General features: G+C 27.3%; 2 protein-coding genes and 3 long non-coding RNA genes across 6 annotated transcripts; 1 reads left to right on the top strand and 4 right to left on the bottom strand.

Moving 5' to 3' along the window:
* Nucleotides 1–56: 56 nt before the first annotated feature.
* On the bottom strand, nt 57–1,001 carry LOC113558232. The gene is made up of 4 exons (XR_003405609.1): nt 936–1,001; nt 652–889; nt 296–458; nt 57–210 (listed from the first exon to the last, which is right to left on the bottom strand). It is a non-coding gene; the product is annotated as an uncharacterized LOC113558232 (long non-coding RNA).
* Nucleotides 1,002–2,755: 1,754 nt separating this feature from the next.
* LOC113558197 lies at nt 2,756–3,592 on the top strand. Its single transcript, XM_026963698.1, has 4 exons — nt 2,756–2,911; nt 2,980–3,033; nt 3,111–3,367; nt 3,461–3,592. Exons 2-4 carry the CDS (start codon nt 3,021–3,023, stop codon nt 3,500–3,502), a joined length of 312 nt encoding a protein of 103 aa, XP_026819499.1. The 5' UTR covers nt 2,756–2,911; nt 2,980–3,020; the 3' UTR covers nt 3,503–3,592.
* A 328-nt stretch (nt 3,593–3,920) lies between these two features.
* LOC113558170 (heterochromatin protein 1-like) lies at nt 3,921–8,218 on the bottom strand. 2 transcript variants are annotated; one of them, XM_026963683.1, is made up of 2 exons: nt 7,704–8,218; nt 3,921–5,218 (listed from the first exon to the last, which is right to left on the bottom strand). In XM_026963683.1, the coding sequence occupies exons 1-2, from the start codon at nt 7,712–7,714 to the stop codon at nt 4,876–4,878; spliced, it is 354 nt and encodes a 117-aa protein (XP_026819484.1). In that variant the 5' UTR covers nt 7,715–8,218; the 3' UTR covers nt 3,921–4,875. The 2 variants fall into 2 exon arrangements, with proteins under 2 accessions (XP_026819484.1, XP_026819479.1); XM_026963678.2 differs by lacking the exon at nt 7,704–8,218 and adding an exon at nt 6,123–6,906.
* Nucleotides 8,219–8,654: 436 nt separating this feature from the next.
* LOC113558220 lies at nt 8,655–9,603 on the bottom strand. The gene is made up of 4 exons (XR_003405607.1): nt 9,448–9,603; nt 9,201–9,363; nt 8,955–9,117; nt 8,655–8,867 (listed from the first exon to the last, which is right to left on the bottom strand). It is a non-coding gene; the product is annotated as an uncharacterized LOC113558220 (long non-coding RNA).
* A 97-nt stretch (nt 9,604–9,700) lies between these two features.
* Nucleotides 9,701–12,714, bottom strand: LOC113558226. Its single transcript, XR_003405608.1, has 5 exons — nt 12,406–12,714; nt 10,435–10,597; nt 10,189–10,350; nt 9,942–10,103; nt 9,701–9,857 (listed from the first exon to the last, which is right to left on the bottom strand). It is a non-coding gene; the product is annotated as an uncharacterized LOC113558226 (long non-coding RNA).
* Nucleotides 12,715–20,519: the final 7,805 nt, after the last annotated feature.

Below are 20,519 nucleotides of genomic sequence, written 5' to 3'. Positions count from 1 at the left end.
TAGCAATTTCAATTGATATAACGAAAATTATATGCTACAATATTTACTTAAACATTGAAAACATAAATCAAAATAAGTATTGATTTCTATGCTCTTTTTTTGACAAAACCAATAAACATCTGAAAGTTATTCAACATTATTCCACTAGTCTTTCTTCACATGTAAGCCTATGCAAAAGCTTTATTAGAAAGTCCCAAAATTCATTAGTATCTGAAAAAAAAAAGGTAATTATTGCTAAATCTGTGTGATAGCAATTTCAATAGATATAACGAAAATTTTATGCTAAAATATTTACTTAAACATTGAAAAGATAAATTAAAAGAAGCATTGATATCTATGCTCTTTTTTTGAAAAATCCAATAAACATCTTAAAATGATTCAACATTATTCTACTAGTCTCTGTTCACATGTAAGCGGATGCAAAAGCTTTATTAGAAAGTGCCAAAATTCATTGGTATCTGAAAAAAAAAGGTAATTACTGCTAAATCTGGGTGATTGCAACTTTTAACAAGTTAATTAAATAAAAAAAAGTAAAATTTAATATTAAAAATAACATACATTTTTCTGTATTAACTTAACTTAATGAGTTTAAATAATTAATTAACTCACTCAGCCTTGATAATGATATTGATACCTTATTATTTTACTAACCGGGTAGATTTGCAGCGTTACCTCATCGCAAATATTGATTGTTAAATACACATTTTCGTCTGAATGTTGATTGTGGTTAGATTCTCCATTGCTCATGATTAATTTTGTTAATAACTTATTGGTTATCGGTTGACCTCGTACAATTTGTTGGACTAACAACATTTGCTGTTGTAATAAATGTATTATAGTATGAGACAAATCCACGGCTCCGGGTGATGATGAAATATGTAACACATACCTATAATATGTATGACATTTATACTTATGCAAAAGAAAATATTTACCTTCATTATGAGATTCATTGTAATTTTCAAATATTGGTGGTGATGAACAATTGTCAGAATTTATTTCTGTTGGTAACTGATCTACAATACATTTGATATTAATAATTGACAAGTCAGTAAGTAATAACTTTATAACATACATTATTTAATTTTAAATATCTTGAACAACAAGTAAATTCATTTGTGTCAAATTGAAATTGAATTATTATCGTTATTATATTTCTGTGGAACTGGAGTGGTGAAAATTGATGTGACTTTTTTGAACACTAGAGTCATAAGACTAGTTCTAGATTTTGTAGATTCCCTAACTTGATTTTGTGAAACTGGAGTTGTGGTGTTAATAGAAGGTTTTAATTTATTTTATCTATTAGAATCATCTAATAAAATATATGCTAATGTTAAATAACACATGTAATAAGTAACTTAGCACATAAAATAATCTATATGAAGGGATCTTATCCAAATAGTTGGTTTGGCTTCTGGTTCTGACATACTTATCATTGATGGTAAATGACTATCTGATTCTCTGTCTTAAAGTTTCTTCTTACGCGTTCTACGACCCCGGTTTTCAATATTTGAGCTTTTAGCATCATCATTATTGTCATATTTTGGTAATTGATTTCTAGCTTTCTCGTATGTTACTATAATTAAAATATATTAGGTACTGATAAATAAAATGTAATTTATATTAACAAACTTCTCGCAGGAAGTTTAATCACATCAGATGGATTACATTCATTAAGAATTTTAAATAATTGGGTATTTACATTACGAGTGACACAATTAATTGAAACCCAATGTGGTAATTTACATTGAAGAGCATTTTCTTCATACATTTTACTACTACCCTCCATTTCAATTTCACATTTAGATGAGGTAGTTTTAATAACACTTTCATAGGAGGTAATGTTAAAATCGTCTAAACTATTATAGCGTTATATTTTTACAACTAAATGTTCTGGTGTCGCAGTACATTTTATTATTTCAGGGACGTTTAGTCTATTTATACCATTTAATCGGCTATAACATTGAGCTCGACCTAAGTGTTTAAAGTCTTTATAAGGATGTTAAGGCATACTTACAATATCAATTTTAATTTAGGTGTGAGGCTGATCTTGATGTTATACACCGTACATTGCTAGGTCACAGTCACATAATAAAATAAATCACAGACACAAATTACAAGGTAGTGCGAAAGCTGCGAGTGACGACGAGATTTATCAGACATTCTGACAAACAATAAATTAAATAAAAAAATACCCCAATGAACTAATAAAAAATTAATAAATAATACAAAAAGTATTAGCTATGGAGTAGAGTGTAGACTGTAAGTGCCACTGTGATAGCTAATATTGTTAAATAATTGATAAAAATTTGATAGTGAGATACACGGCACCTCCAATACAAATTACATGCTATAGTCTACTATAGTTGCCGCACTCCAGGGCCAGCGCTGCGCAGCTGCTATAGCGGCTATAAAATCTTAATATAATACGTCTATTATACATAAATATTCTATCTACAAAATATTATATTTTTGTATTGTTTGTTCTATAAAAATCATGTAATATCATATTTTTATGTTAAATAAAATGTATTATTTATATGTCTAATACAAGTATTCTGCTATTAATTGTTTCTCTGCAACCAGATCATTTGTTTTACTTTTATTCAATATTTGTAATTATGAAATATTTATTTTTTGTCATTTTCAATACTAATATATTTTTTCGATATTTTCATATTTTAGATTTTTTATTCCATATTTTAAGAAAAATTGTAACATACTCATATATTGATTTATTTCTTACAATTACACACGCTCCCTAATCATAACCTAAAGATTTTTCAAAAATTATTGGATTATTTTGTAAAGACATTTGATAAAATATATGGAAGCTTCAATTTTTCTTAGAACATACTACATTGAAGTACTTTTCTTAATTTGAAAACATCATCTTCCGCTTCAAATCAAGGTAACTATTGATACTAATAGTTACATAATTTCTTAATCAACTGATATTTAATTCTTTCTTTTCTCTAGGTCTTACGCTTAATAACCGTAAAACTAGTATTGAACTTACAATGTCATTAGCTGGTATGTATTAAATTACTTTGATAATAATTTATATTATGTTACCTTATTAATCTTATTGCTCGTCTTATTGTTTTTAGAGTTTCAAAAATGTGTATTGAACACATTGTCTACTATGAAATATGACATAAATTGTTGTGTACTTACTAATCAACAAATTAATGCTAACATGAATGCATTGCTGGAAAATTTAAACAAAAATGCAGTAATATCAGATGATGGTTTTAATGATTATGACTTAAATGATATACTTCCAATCGAAAATCATGAATCTCTACAAGAATTTGAATTCAAGCTCCAAAAAAAAAAAAATGAAAATAATTTTAAAACTATTATAGTAATGACACATATGAATACATTTAAGATGTATACTTCATCTACACAATAAGAGCTTAAAAAATAATCATATTTTTTATTATTTAATTTTCAGGTACACAAATTGTCATTGCTTGTTACTAATAAGTGTAGGTGACTCAGTGAAGCGTTTATTGTCCACAATGTTTGATGATAAAGTTCTTGAAAGTTACTCAACATATGTCTTTAAAAAAAATTGATATTTTCTTCATTGTATACTCATCAACTTCTATTTGGTAATTATAATTTTTAGCAGTTATAGAAAATGATTGATACTTTTTTAATTGAAGTTACAACCTTTGTCAAATTGTTTACAATTAAAACACATAATCATTGTATTGAATACAATCAACTACAATTAAAATTAAATTGGATAAAACATATTCATTTTAAAAATTAATATACAATTGATAAAAATGAATATTAAATATAATAAAAATTATTTGAAGTTGTGTTTTGTTTAAAGTTGGACGTTGAGTAAAACTTGGTATATTTTACTGTACTGAGACAATTGAAATATTTATTGGGATACCTGCTGGAAAATCAGCATGTTTGGTCATACTATTTATACATTTACAATTATAATGATAATACAAAAAAAACAAAATAACTAGATGATTTTAAATGGTACTATAGCTCTGTCGATAATAATAGATAATATACGGTGAAAAAATGCTTTTAATTATTAAAATAAGGTACAAGTATTCAATATTTAGACCCAACATTTGAACAAATAAATAAACTTAAATTAACATGTTTTGGCATTTAAGAGGACACTACACCCGCGTGTTGTTTCCGTCTTATATATGTAAAACAAAGTAAAAGCTGTTTAGCACGGGATAAAACCACTTTGAGTGTAGTGATAGTTAAGACTCCAAATTGATAAATAACATAGTTGAGAACATTATCTGTGAAATAACGTTTTTATTTATTTTATATCACTTATATAATTTCTAATTGTTACAAAATCCAATTTTTCAATAATTTCAATAATTTTATTTTTAGTCATGATATCTAAAAATAATAACAATATTTCACAGCCTATTTTTTCTTTTTTATGTAGTGAAAATATTGTTTCTTAGTAACTTTTACTGTAGTTTGGTTCTTTCCCGTGCAATACAGTTTTTGCTATGTTTTACATCTGTAAGACAGTGACAACATATACGGATGTGTCCTCTTAAGAAATAACTTTTCAAAACCAATAATTATTTAATAACATAAACTGATATACAATCAACTTTTAAGAGAACACTATAATTATACTGTATCACTGAAATGAAAAAAAAAATTGACATTTTATGAAAGTATTTAATTACTAACATTTATATATTTAATAATTGATGAACTAATAAATTTATCTGTAAGGCATACCTGCAATATATAATAAAATGAAATAATTATAATAAACAACTGAAGACATTTATAATAAGATATGTAATCAAATAAAAGTCACATTTTGAACACTTGTCATCCTTATTGGTATTATAATAACTATTCATTGTCATTTAATTTTTTTTGAACCCAGTCAATTGGTAATGAATAATAGTACTCGAGAACGATTTGTGGGAATTTTTTATTAGCCTTAATAGCTGGTATCCATTCTGCTTCATCAATTCCTTTTAACTTCACTAAAAACTTCAACGACCCTCCAACATCAGTAGCTCCTATAATTTTTTCTGCTTCATACTGATGTTTAGAATCATCATGATCGGAGTCATCAGGGTTGACATCCATTTCTTCGGGTGGGAGAGATGCACAACTTGTAACGATTGAATTTTCCTGTTCTTGAGAAGAAGAACTAGAATCTGTGTCATTTTTAGTGACTTTTTTTTGGCTGTAATAAAATTACAATAATATGTTGATTATTGAAATATCAAAATATATCTATTATTTATTTGAAATAGGTTGCTGCGGTTGACAACCAACCAGTGTTACTAAACTTTTTATTGTATACGTGTAACCTCTATAAGTATTATGCCTTACAAATCATATAATTTTTATGATATTATTAATATTATGCTTATGATTCACTACAATGTTTGACAAGGAGAGCATTAAAATGACGTCATGAACCAGCTATAGGGGCAGTTTATGTAAATAAGTCATTAGCTTTAAGACATATTCATGTCTTACGTATTTGTATACATACCTGTAGTAAAAAGTAGTTTTTTTTTATTATTATTTGTTCGTTTGATAGGTATATGATAACATGACTGCGAATATCATTTGTGTACCAATTAGTCGATTCTGATAGTTGATAAAAACAAAAACGCGCATAAAGAAGTTACTTAAGTCCAAAAACCATCAAAGACAGGAGGCGAAGACGTATGTGCATTGTATAATATTCTACTTGGTCACTTAGGACTACAAAGTAAGAGAAAGGCAATGCATAACACTTAATACTGTCAACTCTCAAATTACACGATTGAAAAAATTGTTGATAGGCATCCATTATAAATTCGAAATGAATTTCGTGATTTATTATTTGTACAATCGAACATTTACTTATAACCACCATTACCTACATTTGGATAATGATGACGGCGGCGACATCACCAAAATATCCGATGAATTACAAGATATGAATTTTTTTTGAAAAAAACTATTCGGACCTCAGTCATGTGTAGATTATATGGGAAAGGATAACATTTGCAAACAACGAAAACTGCGGATAAAAACCGAGTTACCGTAAATTCGGAAGCTCGTGCATGTGCATGAATATTATATTTGTTACTCACCTGGGATTCATATCGAAGACTTGTCAATGAAAATATCTGAAATGAGTTTACGGCGTTGGAGAAGTCAACCGTGTGGCGGAATCCAAGTAAATGAAAGAAAACAGTGAATCATCGAACGACAAACAACAGATAATAGAACAAATACATACAATCTCCACAACTTAATGAAAGACGATGATTGGATGATTGGACAAGAGGTATCAACACTATCGACAGTGAGTATGTAACGGAAAAAAATGGTAATCCCGCCAACGACTTTGATTGGGCTGCCTACCACACTACAACACTATAGAAGTGACGCTAACCTCTTCATTTTCTTTATTTCGTAGAGCCAAGCTTGACGGTATATGGTATGATGTTACGAACATTTTTATCATCGAAATTGAATGCTCACGACAAGCCCGCCAATTTATTTTTTTTTTAAAAGTCACTGTGTATTATTATGGAATAAATAACACAAACATTACACATGTTCACTTAATGAAAAAAGCAGTGTTCGGAACGTTCACTAAAAAAATTGATTTGTTCACGTTCACGTTCAGTCCTCAATAAAGAAACTCGTTCACGTCCACGTTCTTTCAAAAAATAAACGCAAAAAATTAAAATTTTTTTAATTTCTTTTTAAGAATCAACCTGCAGGAAATATTAAAATCCATATACATATACGACTCAACCCAAAAATAAAAATACAATTTATAAAGTATCTGTATTATGTTTTTAATATCTGACGTGTACTTTGAGTTACATTTTGATAAGAATTTATTAGTGATAAAACTAAGCAAATACTTGGGCACTATGCACACAGCCGACCAGTTGAAAAAAATCACTCCTATTTAAGACTTAAATTCTGGTGGAATCGAAAAATATGATTTTAATTTCAAATATATTCATCTGAAACTTTAAATATTGAAACAATAACAGTAAATAGGTACTTAAAATATAAATAATAATTAAAGGGTAAACTTGTATTAAACTGAATGAATTTGTATAGTTCCGTAGGAAATGCAAATAAACTATTTAAATCAACATTTTCATTATGTAAGAAATTTAAAAGTCCTTGATCTGAAGTCATTATTTTATAAAAATAGCTTTTTATTGACAAATTCTGGTTCAAATCTTTATTTGAACCAGAATCAGAATCACTATCTGAATTACTATCAGCTACTTCATTTTCAGTACATGAAAGCTCAGTTTTTAAAAATAATTCTGTATTCAATTTGTCGTTAGCCGATTTCATTTAAATATTACAACTGATAATGGTAGCAATTTTTGTTAAAGGATTTAGGGTTTTTGGAATTAATAAAAATTATGAGGAAAACTTATTCGTTGAAGATCAGAATAAATATGAAGAAATAGAGCTAATTGATTTAACTAGTATAATTGAAAATGCTGAAGATGGTGCAAAAAATGATGAATTACAAGATATGAATTCTTTTTGAATAACACTATTCGGACCTCAGTCATATGCAGATTATATGGGAACGGATAACATTTGCAAACAACGAAAACTGCGAATAAAAACCGAGTTACCGTAAATTCCGAAGCTCGTGAATGTGCATAAATATTATAGTTGTTACTCACCTGGAACTCATATCGAACACTTGTCAATGAAAATATCTGAAATGAGTTTACGGCGTTGGAGAAGTCAACCTTGTGGCGGGATCCAAGTAAATGAAAGAAAACAGTACACCATCGAAAGACAAACAACTGATACCAATTGGTACCAACACTATCAATAGTGGGTTTGTAATGGAAAAAAAAATGTTATTCTGCCAAAGACTTTGATTGGTCTGCCTACCACACTACAACACTATAGAAGTGACGCTAACCTCTTCATTTTCTTTATTTCGTAGAGCCAAGCTTGACGGTATATGGCATGATGTTACGAACACTTTTATTATCAAAATAAAATTGTCGAGACCAGCCCGCCATTTTTTTTTTTATAAAAAAAGTCACTGTGTATAAGTATGGAATAAATAACACAAATATTACATATGTTCACTTAATTAAAAAAGCAGTGTTCGGAACATTCACTAAAAAAAAATTGATTTGTTCACGTTCACGTTTAGTCCTTAAAAAAGGAACACGTTCACATCATTCATGATACAATTAAAATGATAGTGTAAGATATTTACTTATTAATGTAATAAATAAAGCAAAATTAGAATTATACTCTATGCTTTTTTATGAAAAAAACCATAACCATAACATTGTAGTTAAATTCCATTACACTCGGTACATTCATATTGTGCAAGGGACTGTAATTCCATTGAATTGTTGGTACTCTACATCCACTTGTTTCACCAAGAAAACAATCATTATGGTTTAAGGTATTTGGGATGAATTTTAGAAGTAGAAATTTAATTTGATAAATGAGGTATAAATATGTCTTATTGATATATAGATGAATTGTATATTAAGCTACTTTATTAAATAATAAAATGCCCGTGGTGATTACCCATAAATGTGTAAAATATTAATCTAATATTTAGTTTAAGGTTATCGCAAATAATGATTCTTGAATACCTATCAAAGATTGCGATAAATTGCCTTCAAAAATCAGTTTTTTTTTTGGAAACTATAGAGCAATTTGTATTATTGAGATAATCAAGTATTGATATCTATGCTCTTTTTTTGACAAAACCAAAAGGCTTCTTAAAATGATTCAACATTATTCTACTAGTCTCTGTTCACATGTAAGCGAATGCAAAAGCTTTATTAGAAAGTGCCAAAATTCATTGGTATCTGAAAAAAAAAAAAGGTAATTATTGCTAAATCTGGGTGATAGCAATTTCAATAGACATCACGAAAATTATATGCTAAAATATTTACTTAAACGTTGAAAAAATAAATCAAAATCAGTATTCATTTCTATGCTCTTTATTTGACAAAACCAATAACCATCTGAAAGTTATTCACCATTATTCCACTAGTCTTTCTTCACATGTAACCCTATGCAAAAGCTTTATTAGAAAGTCCCAAAATTCATTAGTATCTGAAAAAAAAATTTTATTAGTGCTAAATCTATAGATAGCAATTTCAATAGATATAACGAAAATTTTACGCTACAATATTTACTTAAACATTGAAAAGATAAATCAAAATAAGTATTGATTTCTATGCTCTTTTTTTGAAAAATCCAATAAACATCTTAAAATTATTCACCATGATTTCACAAGTCTTACTTCACATGTCAGACTATGCAAAAGCTTTATTAAGAAGTCACCAAAGTCATACGTATCTGAAAAAAAGAAGGTAATTACTGCTAAATCTAGATATAGCAATTTCAATAGATATAACGAAAATTATATGCTACAATATTTACTTAAACATTGAAAAAATAAATCAAAATAAGTATTGATTTCTATTCTCTTTTTTTGACAAAACCAATAAACATTTGAAAGTTATTCAACATTATTCCACTAGTCTTTCTTCACATGTAAGACTATGCAACAGCTTTATTAGAAACTGCCAAAATTTATTGGTATCTGAAAACAAAAAGGTAATTACTGCTAAATCTAGATATAGCAATTTCAATAGATATAACGAAAATTATACGCTAAAATATTTACTTATATATTGAAAAAATAAATCAAAATCAGTATTGATTTCTATGCTCTTTTTTTGACAAAACCAATAAACATATGAAAGTTATTTAACATTATTTCATTAGTCATTCTTCACATGTAAGACTATGCAACAGCTTTATTAGAAACTGCCAAAATTTATTGGTATCTGAAAACAAAAAGGTAATTACTGCTAAATCTAGATATAGCAATTCCAATAGATATAACGAAAATTATACGCTAAAATATTTACTTAAACGTTGAAAAAAAAATCAAAATTAGTATTGATTTCTATGCTTATTTTTTGACAAACCCAATAAACTTCTTAAAATTATTCACCATAATTTCACAAGTCTTTCTTCACATGTAAGACTATGCAAAAGCTTTATGAAGAAGTCACCAAATTCATATGTATCTGAAAAAAAGAAGGTAATTATTGCTAAATCTGGGTGATAGCAATATCAATTGATATAACATAAATTATACGCTTCAATATTTACTTAAACGTTGAAAAAAAAATCAAAATCAGTATTGATTTCTATGCTCTTTTTTTGACAAATCCAATAAACATCTTAAAATTATTCACCATGATTCCACTAGTCTTTCTTCACATGTAAGCCTATGCAAAAGCTTTATTAGAAAGTCCCAAAATTCATTAGTATCTGAAAAAAAAAATGTTATTAGTGCTAAATCTATAGATAGCAATTTCAATAGATATAACGAAAATTTTACGCTAAAATATTTACTTAAACATTGAAAAGATAAATTAAAAGAAGCATCGATATCTATGCTCTTTTTTTGAAAAATCCAATAAACATCCTAAAATGATTCAACATTATTCCACTAGTCTTTCTTCACATGTAAGCCTATGCAAAAGCTTTATTAGAAAGTGCCAAAATTCATTGGTATCTGAAAAAAAAAGGTAATTACTGCTAAATCTGGGTGATTGCAACTTTTAACAAGTTAATTAAATAAAAAAAAGTAAAATTTAATATTAAAAATAACTTACATTTTTCTGTATTAACTTAACTTAATGAGTTTAAATAATTAATTAACTCACTCAGCCTTGATAATGATATTGATACCTTATTATTTTACTAACCGGGTAGATTTGCAGCGTTAGCTCATCGCAAATATTGATTGTTAAATACACATTAATATTTGCGATAAGATATCGCCAAAAATCAATTATTGATAACAGTAGAGAAATTTGTATTATTCTGTTATAAATATATAAAGTTTGTACATAACATACCTGTTTATGATATTCAAATAGCAATACAAGAATTTAATTAGTTGCTCATAAAATGAGCCACTGTAACAACTTTTATTAGTAATACACAAATATCCATCTGTTTCTAAAAAAAAACAATGTTAATTAAATTAGGTTTTCTCATAAATCTTTGTGATAGAAATCTCAATAGATGTAATAAAAATTATATGCTACACTATTTAATTATTACTGGAATGCCTGTATGTTATACTAAGTACTGTAAGTCTTTCTTTTTTTACGGAATTTTTATATGTTTATGAAACTCGTATACTACTGCTATAACTTTGATATAATATAATACAATATAATTTAAATTTTAAAATTTTAAGTTCAATACAGATGTCTAATTTATAAGTTAAAAAAAAATATGTTGTGTAGGAAATAGATTTTGGACATTTTAGACAACTCATGTAGTAAGTTTCAAAATTACTAAATTTATTTTCTCAAAATATCTCTACAATCAAATTAACTAATTATTGACTTTTACTCAATATCTTATGGTTATTTAAAAATAAGTGGATTTAGCCCTATCGATAATATATGTTTTCTTGTATGAACTCAAACAGTTCAACATAATGAGAAAATATTGATAGTAGGTACCTACATATATTTATATAAAGAATATAAGGTTTTATATTATAGATGATGCTAAGATATTTAATAAGTCAATTGGATTAAAAACAATACAGTAAAAGCAAATTAAATAATAATATAGAATTTTGTTATGTAAACTGGATAATTTCATTAGGAATTGTAACAGTTGTGAACAGTATATTGAATTACTTAAACATTGTCAATATATGTATGCTATTCTAGCTCATAATGCAAATTTAATGAGAATTTTCGCTAATATAAACATTCAAATGGACAGATAAAAGGAACCGAATGAAAATAGCAACAATTGAAGCAATTTTTTAAGTTCAAACAAATGTTAATAGGAATTGTTTTGAGTTTTATAATTTAATAAATATGATTATAATTTATAATTATTAAATAAACTATGTTCTAAAATGGATCACTATACCAGTTTTTGTTCACAATAGTCAGAAGCCGCACACGCGTCCTCAGCACACCAGTGTGTTAAGTTCTGTCTCGTGACAATAAGAACATGCACACAACTTTTGGCCACCCGATACTCATCTCATTTAGAATAGCGTATAAATAATAAGATGACTACTAATAAAGTTGTATGTCCTTAAAATTTAGACACAATTACATCATTATGACAAATAATAAAATAAATACTTAATAATAATAAATTAATACGTAACAGCGTTTTTAAATTTTTTAAATTTCACATAAATTGAGATAAACACTTTACGTGTAAAATTTATTGCACAGTTATGTGTATCTCATTTTATCTTTAAAAAAAAATATTTGTTTACATATAGTATTATCAAAATTAAATAATTCTATACATTTTCATATCGAGATCTACACCCACCTGTATTAATAGTTTCTTTTTGTATAAGAGATGTGACTTCTAAAAATTATTCACCTGCTGGCTCCGAGTTCTGTTATACAGTATGCTACAATGTAACAATATGGATTCGGTCGGCGGCCGTAGACCATACAATATAGCACAAAATAGCGAAGACATATTTTTGTGTTTTTTTTTTTGTTATCTAAAATTTAGATTTGGATTCTAAATCACCTAGCTGTATGAAATGTATGTTTTCAAACCGTCACGGAGCTATTGAATATTGAAATACTTCGTAAGCTGGTCGCCGCGCGTTACTTGCAACGTTTGTCTAGGGTAAGACGTCTTATTAATTATGATAAAATGAAATAAAGCAACAAAACTGATATGGTTAAAAAAAATAAGTATTATTACCGTGTCACTTTTTTAATATTTATACATACAATTAAACGGGGTATGATCACAAGACGCCGAACAAAATAATAATCAACAACAAACAGAATGTCAATAACCTTATCTGAGGCCGCGTTCGCGATAGTGATACGCAGCAGCTGACGCTTGGTCTGCGGCGTCGGCGAACACTACTGCCAAACAAACTAAAACGGCAACGGCTCACATCCTCTATTGCCGCTCCTATTTTATAGCAATCACTATGCGTTCAGCGTTGCACCATTGATTATACCTAAATCATTATATAATATAATCGTGGCTGCACGCCCGGCAACGTAAGGATGGCGTGGACGTGACGCTTTAAGACCGACGACGGGGACAACGACCACGGACCGAGGTGTGTTGGAAGGAGGACTAGTGTTTGGTTGACGCAGTGTCGTCGGAACTTCGGCAGTGCTAGTCCGCGGCTCGTGACGCGCCACCATAGCTATGAGTGTTGTAGGAGTGCAAGGCCGGATTCAGAGGGGGTCTAGCCGAGGTGGAAGCCCCGTGGCCCTTTCAAGTACCATTGTAAAAGGGGCCAAAACAATTTTGTTCTGGTATTCTTTTTTCAGTGATTTTAAAGAATAGTTTTTCTAAAAATCATTTTTTTTTTTATTAACAAAAATAACTAAATAGTAAATACCTTCAAATTAAGCACTATGCTAAAAAAGACGCATTTTACATTTATTTAATATTTCTATTGTTATCAATAGACAATAATGTCATCAATAAATGAAAACAGACATATTAATGATTTTACATTCTGAGAATGATTTATTAAGATCATCAGACTTAAATAAAGTATTATGAGAGTTGGCTTAAAGTAAGCAAGGAAAAAATGTATTTGATAAAATAGTTTTTGTTTTATATATTAACTTTTGTTTTATATTTGATGTAAATAAGTATACTGTTAATAAATTTAAAATTTACTATGAAAATTTGAAATAAAATTAATGAAATATGAAGTATTAACTTTATACTTTAATTATATTACAATTGGTAGTTTTATAGACATAAATTACACATATTAATTTTATAATTTTATAATGCAATGGTCAGTTTGTGAAATAGTTAGAAAAATGTATCCTCTACTGAGCGTAGCGAGCAGCTTTGTGACCCAAAATTCAGGCCCACTAACCACGAGGTCAATGAACAAAAAAATACGGGACGAACGAGCGAGCACTTGGACACGCCAGGTTCGGCCGTTGGCAAAAGACAGACCGGCTATATCAGACGAAAGTTGTAGTGGACATTAGCCGTCCGAGAATATGTAGAGGGGAGTATAACTGTCGCGGACATTCCACACCGATCGCGCGAGACTTGTAAAGCCTTTGGCGATGACGCCAGGTAGACAATTCGACAAGAATTCAGCCGCGTTCAAACAAGATCCATTTAAGAAGTATGTCATAATGTTGTTTATTTTCTATGTATAGGTTATGCTATTTTAATATGAAGACAGTAGAAATGTATTAAAATTTAAAATAACCTTTTTGATTTGGTCTTAAAATTTTGATCATGCCCCGTGTGGAATTTCGGACGCGCTTGCCACCAGAACGATAGTAATGATAGTATAAATTTATATCCCAATCCGACCTCAGAACCAATTCCAAATTACGCCACTGGTGTCAATACTCAATAGTATGTACATATACATTATAAATAATACAACTTCTTAGTTTAGAGAGTATAGTATTTAATAAATAATAATTACTTATCAGAGTAACATACTTTTACATTATTTATTTGACATAAATCAAATTTTTATAAAAAAAACGAACGTTAACTTAATAGTTAATAGTGTATAGTGTAAAGTGTTAGTGCCTATATTTATATACAATATAAATTAAATAAAACAGTATAGTAGATACAAACTTCAGGCGATGTAAACTCCGCCAAAATACCGGTTAGATAAAAAGGTAATGAAAAGGTCTAATGCAAACTCAGCCAGTTTTATTTTCTTACCTGTTACTAAATGAATGGAAACCCTGTGAGCACTTCTCAAATTAAATACGTTAACAATGTTGACATCTGCCGAAATTGCTAAAATAGTAAAATTGATATTAGTTTGATGCGTCATTTAAAAAATTTAAAAATAATTTTATCTTCATAGTATCTGAAATTAGTATTCCCCATGATGATGATATCGTCAGTAGCCTGTAGGCACCTATACTTTGACCTTTAGTGTTTATGTTGTTTTCGACAATCACTTGCATTGTTACTTATCGGTATACCGCAAGCGTGATTCAAAGAAAATAAATCGGAAAAGAAAAATAATAATAAGCAATTTATAATTTTGACAATTTTGCAAATATTATTTAGAAAAAAGATTTTATTCAACACTATGATTTTTATTATTTTTAATGCATATTTTAATAGCATATTATTTAGTAGGGCATAAATGCATATTTTAAAGTTTTTTTGGGCATGATGTTCTTATCCATCAATTAGTTTAAAATTTCGATGTGTACCAAAAGATATAATATGTAAATTATTTTTTTTTTTAAATTTAAATTATGACTCTTCTTATATTATATTATGTTTGTTTTCCATTATAAACATTTTTAACTATGATTATCTAGGTGATGAAAAAAAAAAAATCCAAAATTTCATATGCCTTAATTTTTTTTAAATGTTTCTGTATACAATTCAATCATTTTTAATAATTTTCAAGTATTTACGTAATTTGTTTTTGAGTTTCACAAAAAAAAAAATAAAATCAATGTTGTCAAAAACCGTAAAGATTCTTGTTTATTTTTTTTTGTTTTTCATGATTATATTAAGGAAAGTATATAGATATTTAAATTTTTAACTAGTTACAAAAAAAATTAATAAGTAAATTTTTTAATTTAGACTAAAATTTAAACATTTTAGTACAAATTTGCGAAAAAAACGCGGTGGCTTAAGAAGTGCTCGTAGAAAATTATCCAAAAACTATTTTTTATTTTTTTAATTCTGGAATACTGAAAACTTGAAAATTTTCGTTTTTAAATAAAATTATATAAATTAGAATATTTTTTTATAGGTGTTTGCCGGTTCTTGTGTTCACACTGCACTGACACTAATAAACGTACCGACACAGACCAACACGAATCAGACCGTCAAAATATTCTTTAGAGTGAATTATCTCATATAAACTAATAATATAATATATTGTCATGCCGTGCTATGTCAGACTAGTGTGAATCACGTTTCCTTATAAAGTAAACCACTAACGATTGTAAAATATGTAAACATTCTAACTAATACACTTTCACCCTCTCCCCTCTTAATAAAGTCATAAACATGAGGCTATGTGCTCTACTAGTTACTACCCAATGTGTATCTTTATTATCGTAACTTAAGAGGACGACATACCCGCATGTGTTGTCTCTACCTTACGAACGTAACCTGAATAGAGGGGGAAGTTGAATTCATCGGTCTGGACATGTGTGCCTAATATATCGTTACCAAATTTTACAAATCTTAGTATTACAATTTGTAGGTATACTTCGCTGTCGCATAAGCCCAGCTCACGGTAAGGGATATTTTATGTACAACCATATTATATGAGCAGAATCATTCTCTCAATCGATCTCTCCCTATCTAAGTAATTGTATTCACGAGGGGTGATCGTCTTTGTTATTTTTGGTCGAGCCGGTGGTTTGTCGTCGATGAAAATATATATGAGTATATAAAACTAAAAGACTATTATAATATATATACTAGACACGAGTACATATATATTATATAGTACATTGCACATTTAGAAAGTGAATATTTACAAAACAAGTATGTAACAACAAAAGGTTTTATTACAGGACCTGTAATACGGGTAAACCGTCGGTATTTGTGTTTCGAAACGATCAAACAACTAATGGCTTGTATTATAATTCTTTACTATGGAAGGAGGAGGTGGATAAAAATTATTACAACTCTTGATACGAATGACTCCCCCGACGAAACTGGCATTAATTAACTTATTGATTTTTTTTTTAACTGAAATATTTATTTTTACCTTAATGCGCTATATGTATATACAATTATAAATACCTTCATAAAAAACCGATGATTACCTCCGTGGTGGTCAGCCACCAAAAGTACGCCGCCAATGGTGATGACGAAAAGAATATTATTATTATATATATACATATATTTATTCGACAATGTACTATAATTTATTTTTAGTGTTTCATTATAACGAACTTAACATTATTCAACTAGTATTTAACTATTAAGTTATTACACAACAATTTAATATATTATTAAATTAAATAATTAACTAGTTCAGCAAAACCAATTTTTTGTAGTTAGTATTAATATTCATAATATTATAGAATACATTTATTGTATTTTAGTTGCGTTATTGTAATATTATAGTTATACATGTAAACAGAATAGATAATGTCATTAACTTTAATATGTACAATAATTTAATTCACTATAATCATATTGAATCTAACAAGGAACAAAGTACAAGATTGGTGGCTCTATTGAACGCAAATTGTATGGGTACTTAAATATTACGCACTGGTCATAGAGAAAAAAATAAGTTTGATGACATTGTCCTGAGCAAACCAGGGCCAATTAAACTTGTTATGGGTTAATAAATTAGAATATGTTTTAGTTATTAATTTTGTACTACTTGAATTATACCCGGATGGCTAGAATTTATTATATACATATAATAATAAAATATGTATACATATTAGTAGGTCTCGGGACTTCTTGGAGTTCGCATGTTTTTAAATAATCATTAAAAACATAGCTAAGTAATATAGGAATTTGTTTCATAGCAATACGAGTTTATATTTAACATTTATAGTTGCATTTGCATAAATTGCATATTTGACCATTTTTCATTTTAAAAAAGCATACCTATTTCACCATTATTCATATCAATGAGTAAGTTTTTAATTCCCAACTTAAGAAAACATCGAATAGTTCAATCTTCAATTTAATTCTCAAGGTAATAAGTACTGTATTAAAAATATATAAATGTACTACATTTAAATAAAATAAAAATTTTATTTTAGACTAAACTCGATGTAAAATGAAAACAAATCTGAAAAACGAAAAATAATTATCTCAGAATCTGATAGTATATCAAATTTATCTATTTATGGTTCATATCTACAAATATTATAAATTATTATAATTTATTACAAATAAAATTTTCGTAAATGCATATTTTAATAGCATATTTAATGATTCTGTCGGGCATAAATTCATGCATATTATTTTTACAGTTATTATCACTTATAATATTTTCTAGAAAATTGATTTTTTTTCTTAACCTATATATTTCAAATAATATTGAATATAAAATGTAATATCATTTTACATAGTTATTTATCTGCGCTTTCCATTACAGCATAAACATGACTCAATATCGCTCAAAATGCGTAAAACAATATCCACACACAATAATAGATTTTTTTTTATTTAATACGTTATATAACGTTAGTTTGATAAAAAAAAAAAGCAAGTGCTAGTATACTCAAATGTCTTTTCATTCTCAATCACATTTCTGTCGTATTGTTTCAATACAAAGTGGCTATTTTCAAATTAAAAGAATTTTTTTGGAAAAAATCAAAAATGGTTTTTGACTTTTTTATTTTAGATCATTGTAAAAGGTAGGCTATTACTTATTTGTGATACATTACAATGAAAAAAATGCACTACAAGATCTGCACTATTTTTTGAATCACAGATAATGACTTTCCAATAATTTACATACTGTACTCTTACTTAATTTCTTCCATAAATATTAATGTCAATTAGATAAAGTTAACTTTTTGATTTTAGATATCGCCTTATGATATTAATCAAAGAACAGTATATATTTAAAAATATATTTAATCCTTTTATACGGTTTATTTGGTAAATATTTATGAGAGAAAAAAAAATAATATTTTCCTAATACAGACATTTTATAAAAACAACAATTTAAACAAATAGAAATATAATTTAATTATTGATAAACATTTTTATTATTGTCATGCATACATCATAAAGGTCATAGACTAAAGATTGAAGTTTTCGGAAGCTTTATATCATTATTTCTCGACATATTTTTTTTTTTGTGAGGAAATTTAAATTATATATATTTAATATTTGAAAGTTCTGAAATTATATTCATCATAATCTTTAATGATCATAGTAAAGTCATTTTAGTATATTTTAAAATTTGTAATTGCTCGAATTTGTCCTTAAAAGTTAATATTTTTTTTTCAAACGAGTATTTTCTTACAACTCTAGAATTGCTGATGAATCATTGTTAGTTTTTTTCTATTTAAGTTTTAATATACTCATACTTATTTGTATTAAATAAAACTGCTTCTTTCCATGTGCACCAACTTATAATAATTGGTTCAAGTGGCGATAGCAAATCGGGTAATACTTTCTTCATAAAGTTGAATATGGGAAAGCAACTTTAAAAATAATTCATTACATTGCTAATTAATTTGTATACATCACGGAACAATTCTCTCATTTCATCTGCCAATCTGATAAAATCAAGTGTAGGTTAACATTATTTTCCACTGTAGGCCATAATATTCTTAAACTTTCCCAAGATATTGTAGAGTGATTGGTTTTAGGAAGTTCTTTACTTAAGTAAATAAAATGATAGAGTCGACCATGTTTCATCTACAGCAATCTAAATGTTTTAGTTACTAATAACTTCTCTGATTACAATATTAAAATTTCATTTGAATATTAGTAATGATGTTATAATTGTAAATCTTATAAGCTACCTGATTGATAAGATAGTGATGTATAGTTTACAGTTTACGTGAAAATGTAGCAATTAACTACATATTTGTTTATTAATTTTTTGATTATTGATGGTGGCAATATAATTATTATATTCTTTATTATTCTCTAGTTAAATTAAACAAAAATTAATTTTAAATCCTTTTCATTTTTTTTTTTAAAAAAATTTATCAATTTCATTAGATTTATTGGCTGTTATTTGCAGAAATTTTAATAGTGATATTGGTACAAAAATTACAGATTGTGCACATTTTAAAAACAAATTATTATTGATATGTTTTTAATTTGTTATTAGTTCAAAGTATAACATTCTTATTTTAAATTTAATATTTGTATTAATATTGTTTTATTTTAAATTACCTTGCTCAAAATCTATGTGCTGATTTATTAGTACAAAATGGCAGGTGGCACTAAGGATGGAATTCTTTTTAAAACAAAACATGAACAAACTAGTTTTTATATGTATATAATATACATATATCTATTTTTTTCATACAAAAAATAATGATAAAAAGATTGTGGCTTAACTTTTTAGTGAATAATTAAACATGCTCCTATTTTATTCTGATTTTTAGGTGATTCCCTTAACTTTTAATTGAGCAATAAAAATGTATCATTAATATTATGCATCACACATGACTAGATTTGATTTTAGACACCCTTAATATATTATTATAACAAACAACCAATTATAGAATATGAATATGTAGTTTGTTTTGAATCTTTTTGTGAAATACATACTTACAAATTTTGTTAAATTACTTACACTTAAAACACATAATCAAAATATTAAATAAATTTGACTACAATTACCACTGAAATTAATATAAAATAATACTTATAAAAGTTGTGTTAAAAGCAGGATACTGAGTAAATATCGGTATATTTTGATGACCTGAGATAATAAAAATATTTATAGGTCCACTTGCTAGAAAATCAGCAAGTTTGGTCAT

Source organism: Rhopalosiphum maidis, chromosome 1, assembly GCF_003676215.2.
Source record: "Rhopalosiphum maidis isolate BTI-1 chromosome 1, ASM367621v3, whole genome shotgun sequence".
NCBI classification, from domain to species: Eukaryota; Metazoa; Arthropoda; class Insecta; order Hemiptera; family Aphididae; genus Rhopalosiphum; species Rhopalosiphum maidis.
This window is presented reverse-complemented; position numbering and strand designations above follow the sequence as displayed.

What these genes read in the sequence shown, in the direction of transcription:
- LOC113558197 (XM_026963698.1), top strand. An exon ending in ATAATTTTAAAACTATTATA is followed by an intron (nt 3,368 to 3,460) that starts GTAATGACACAT and finishes TTTAATTTTCAG; the next exon opens with GTACACAAATTGTCATTGCT.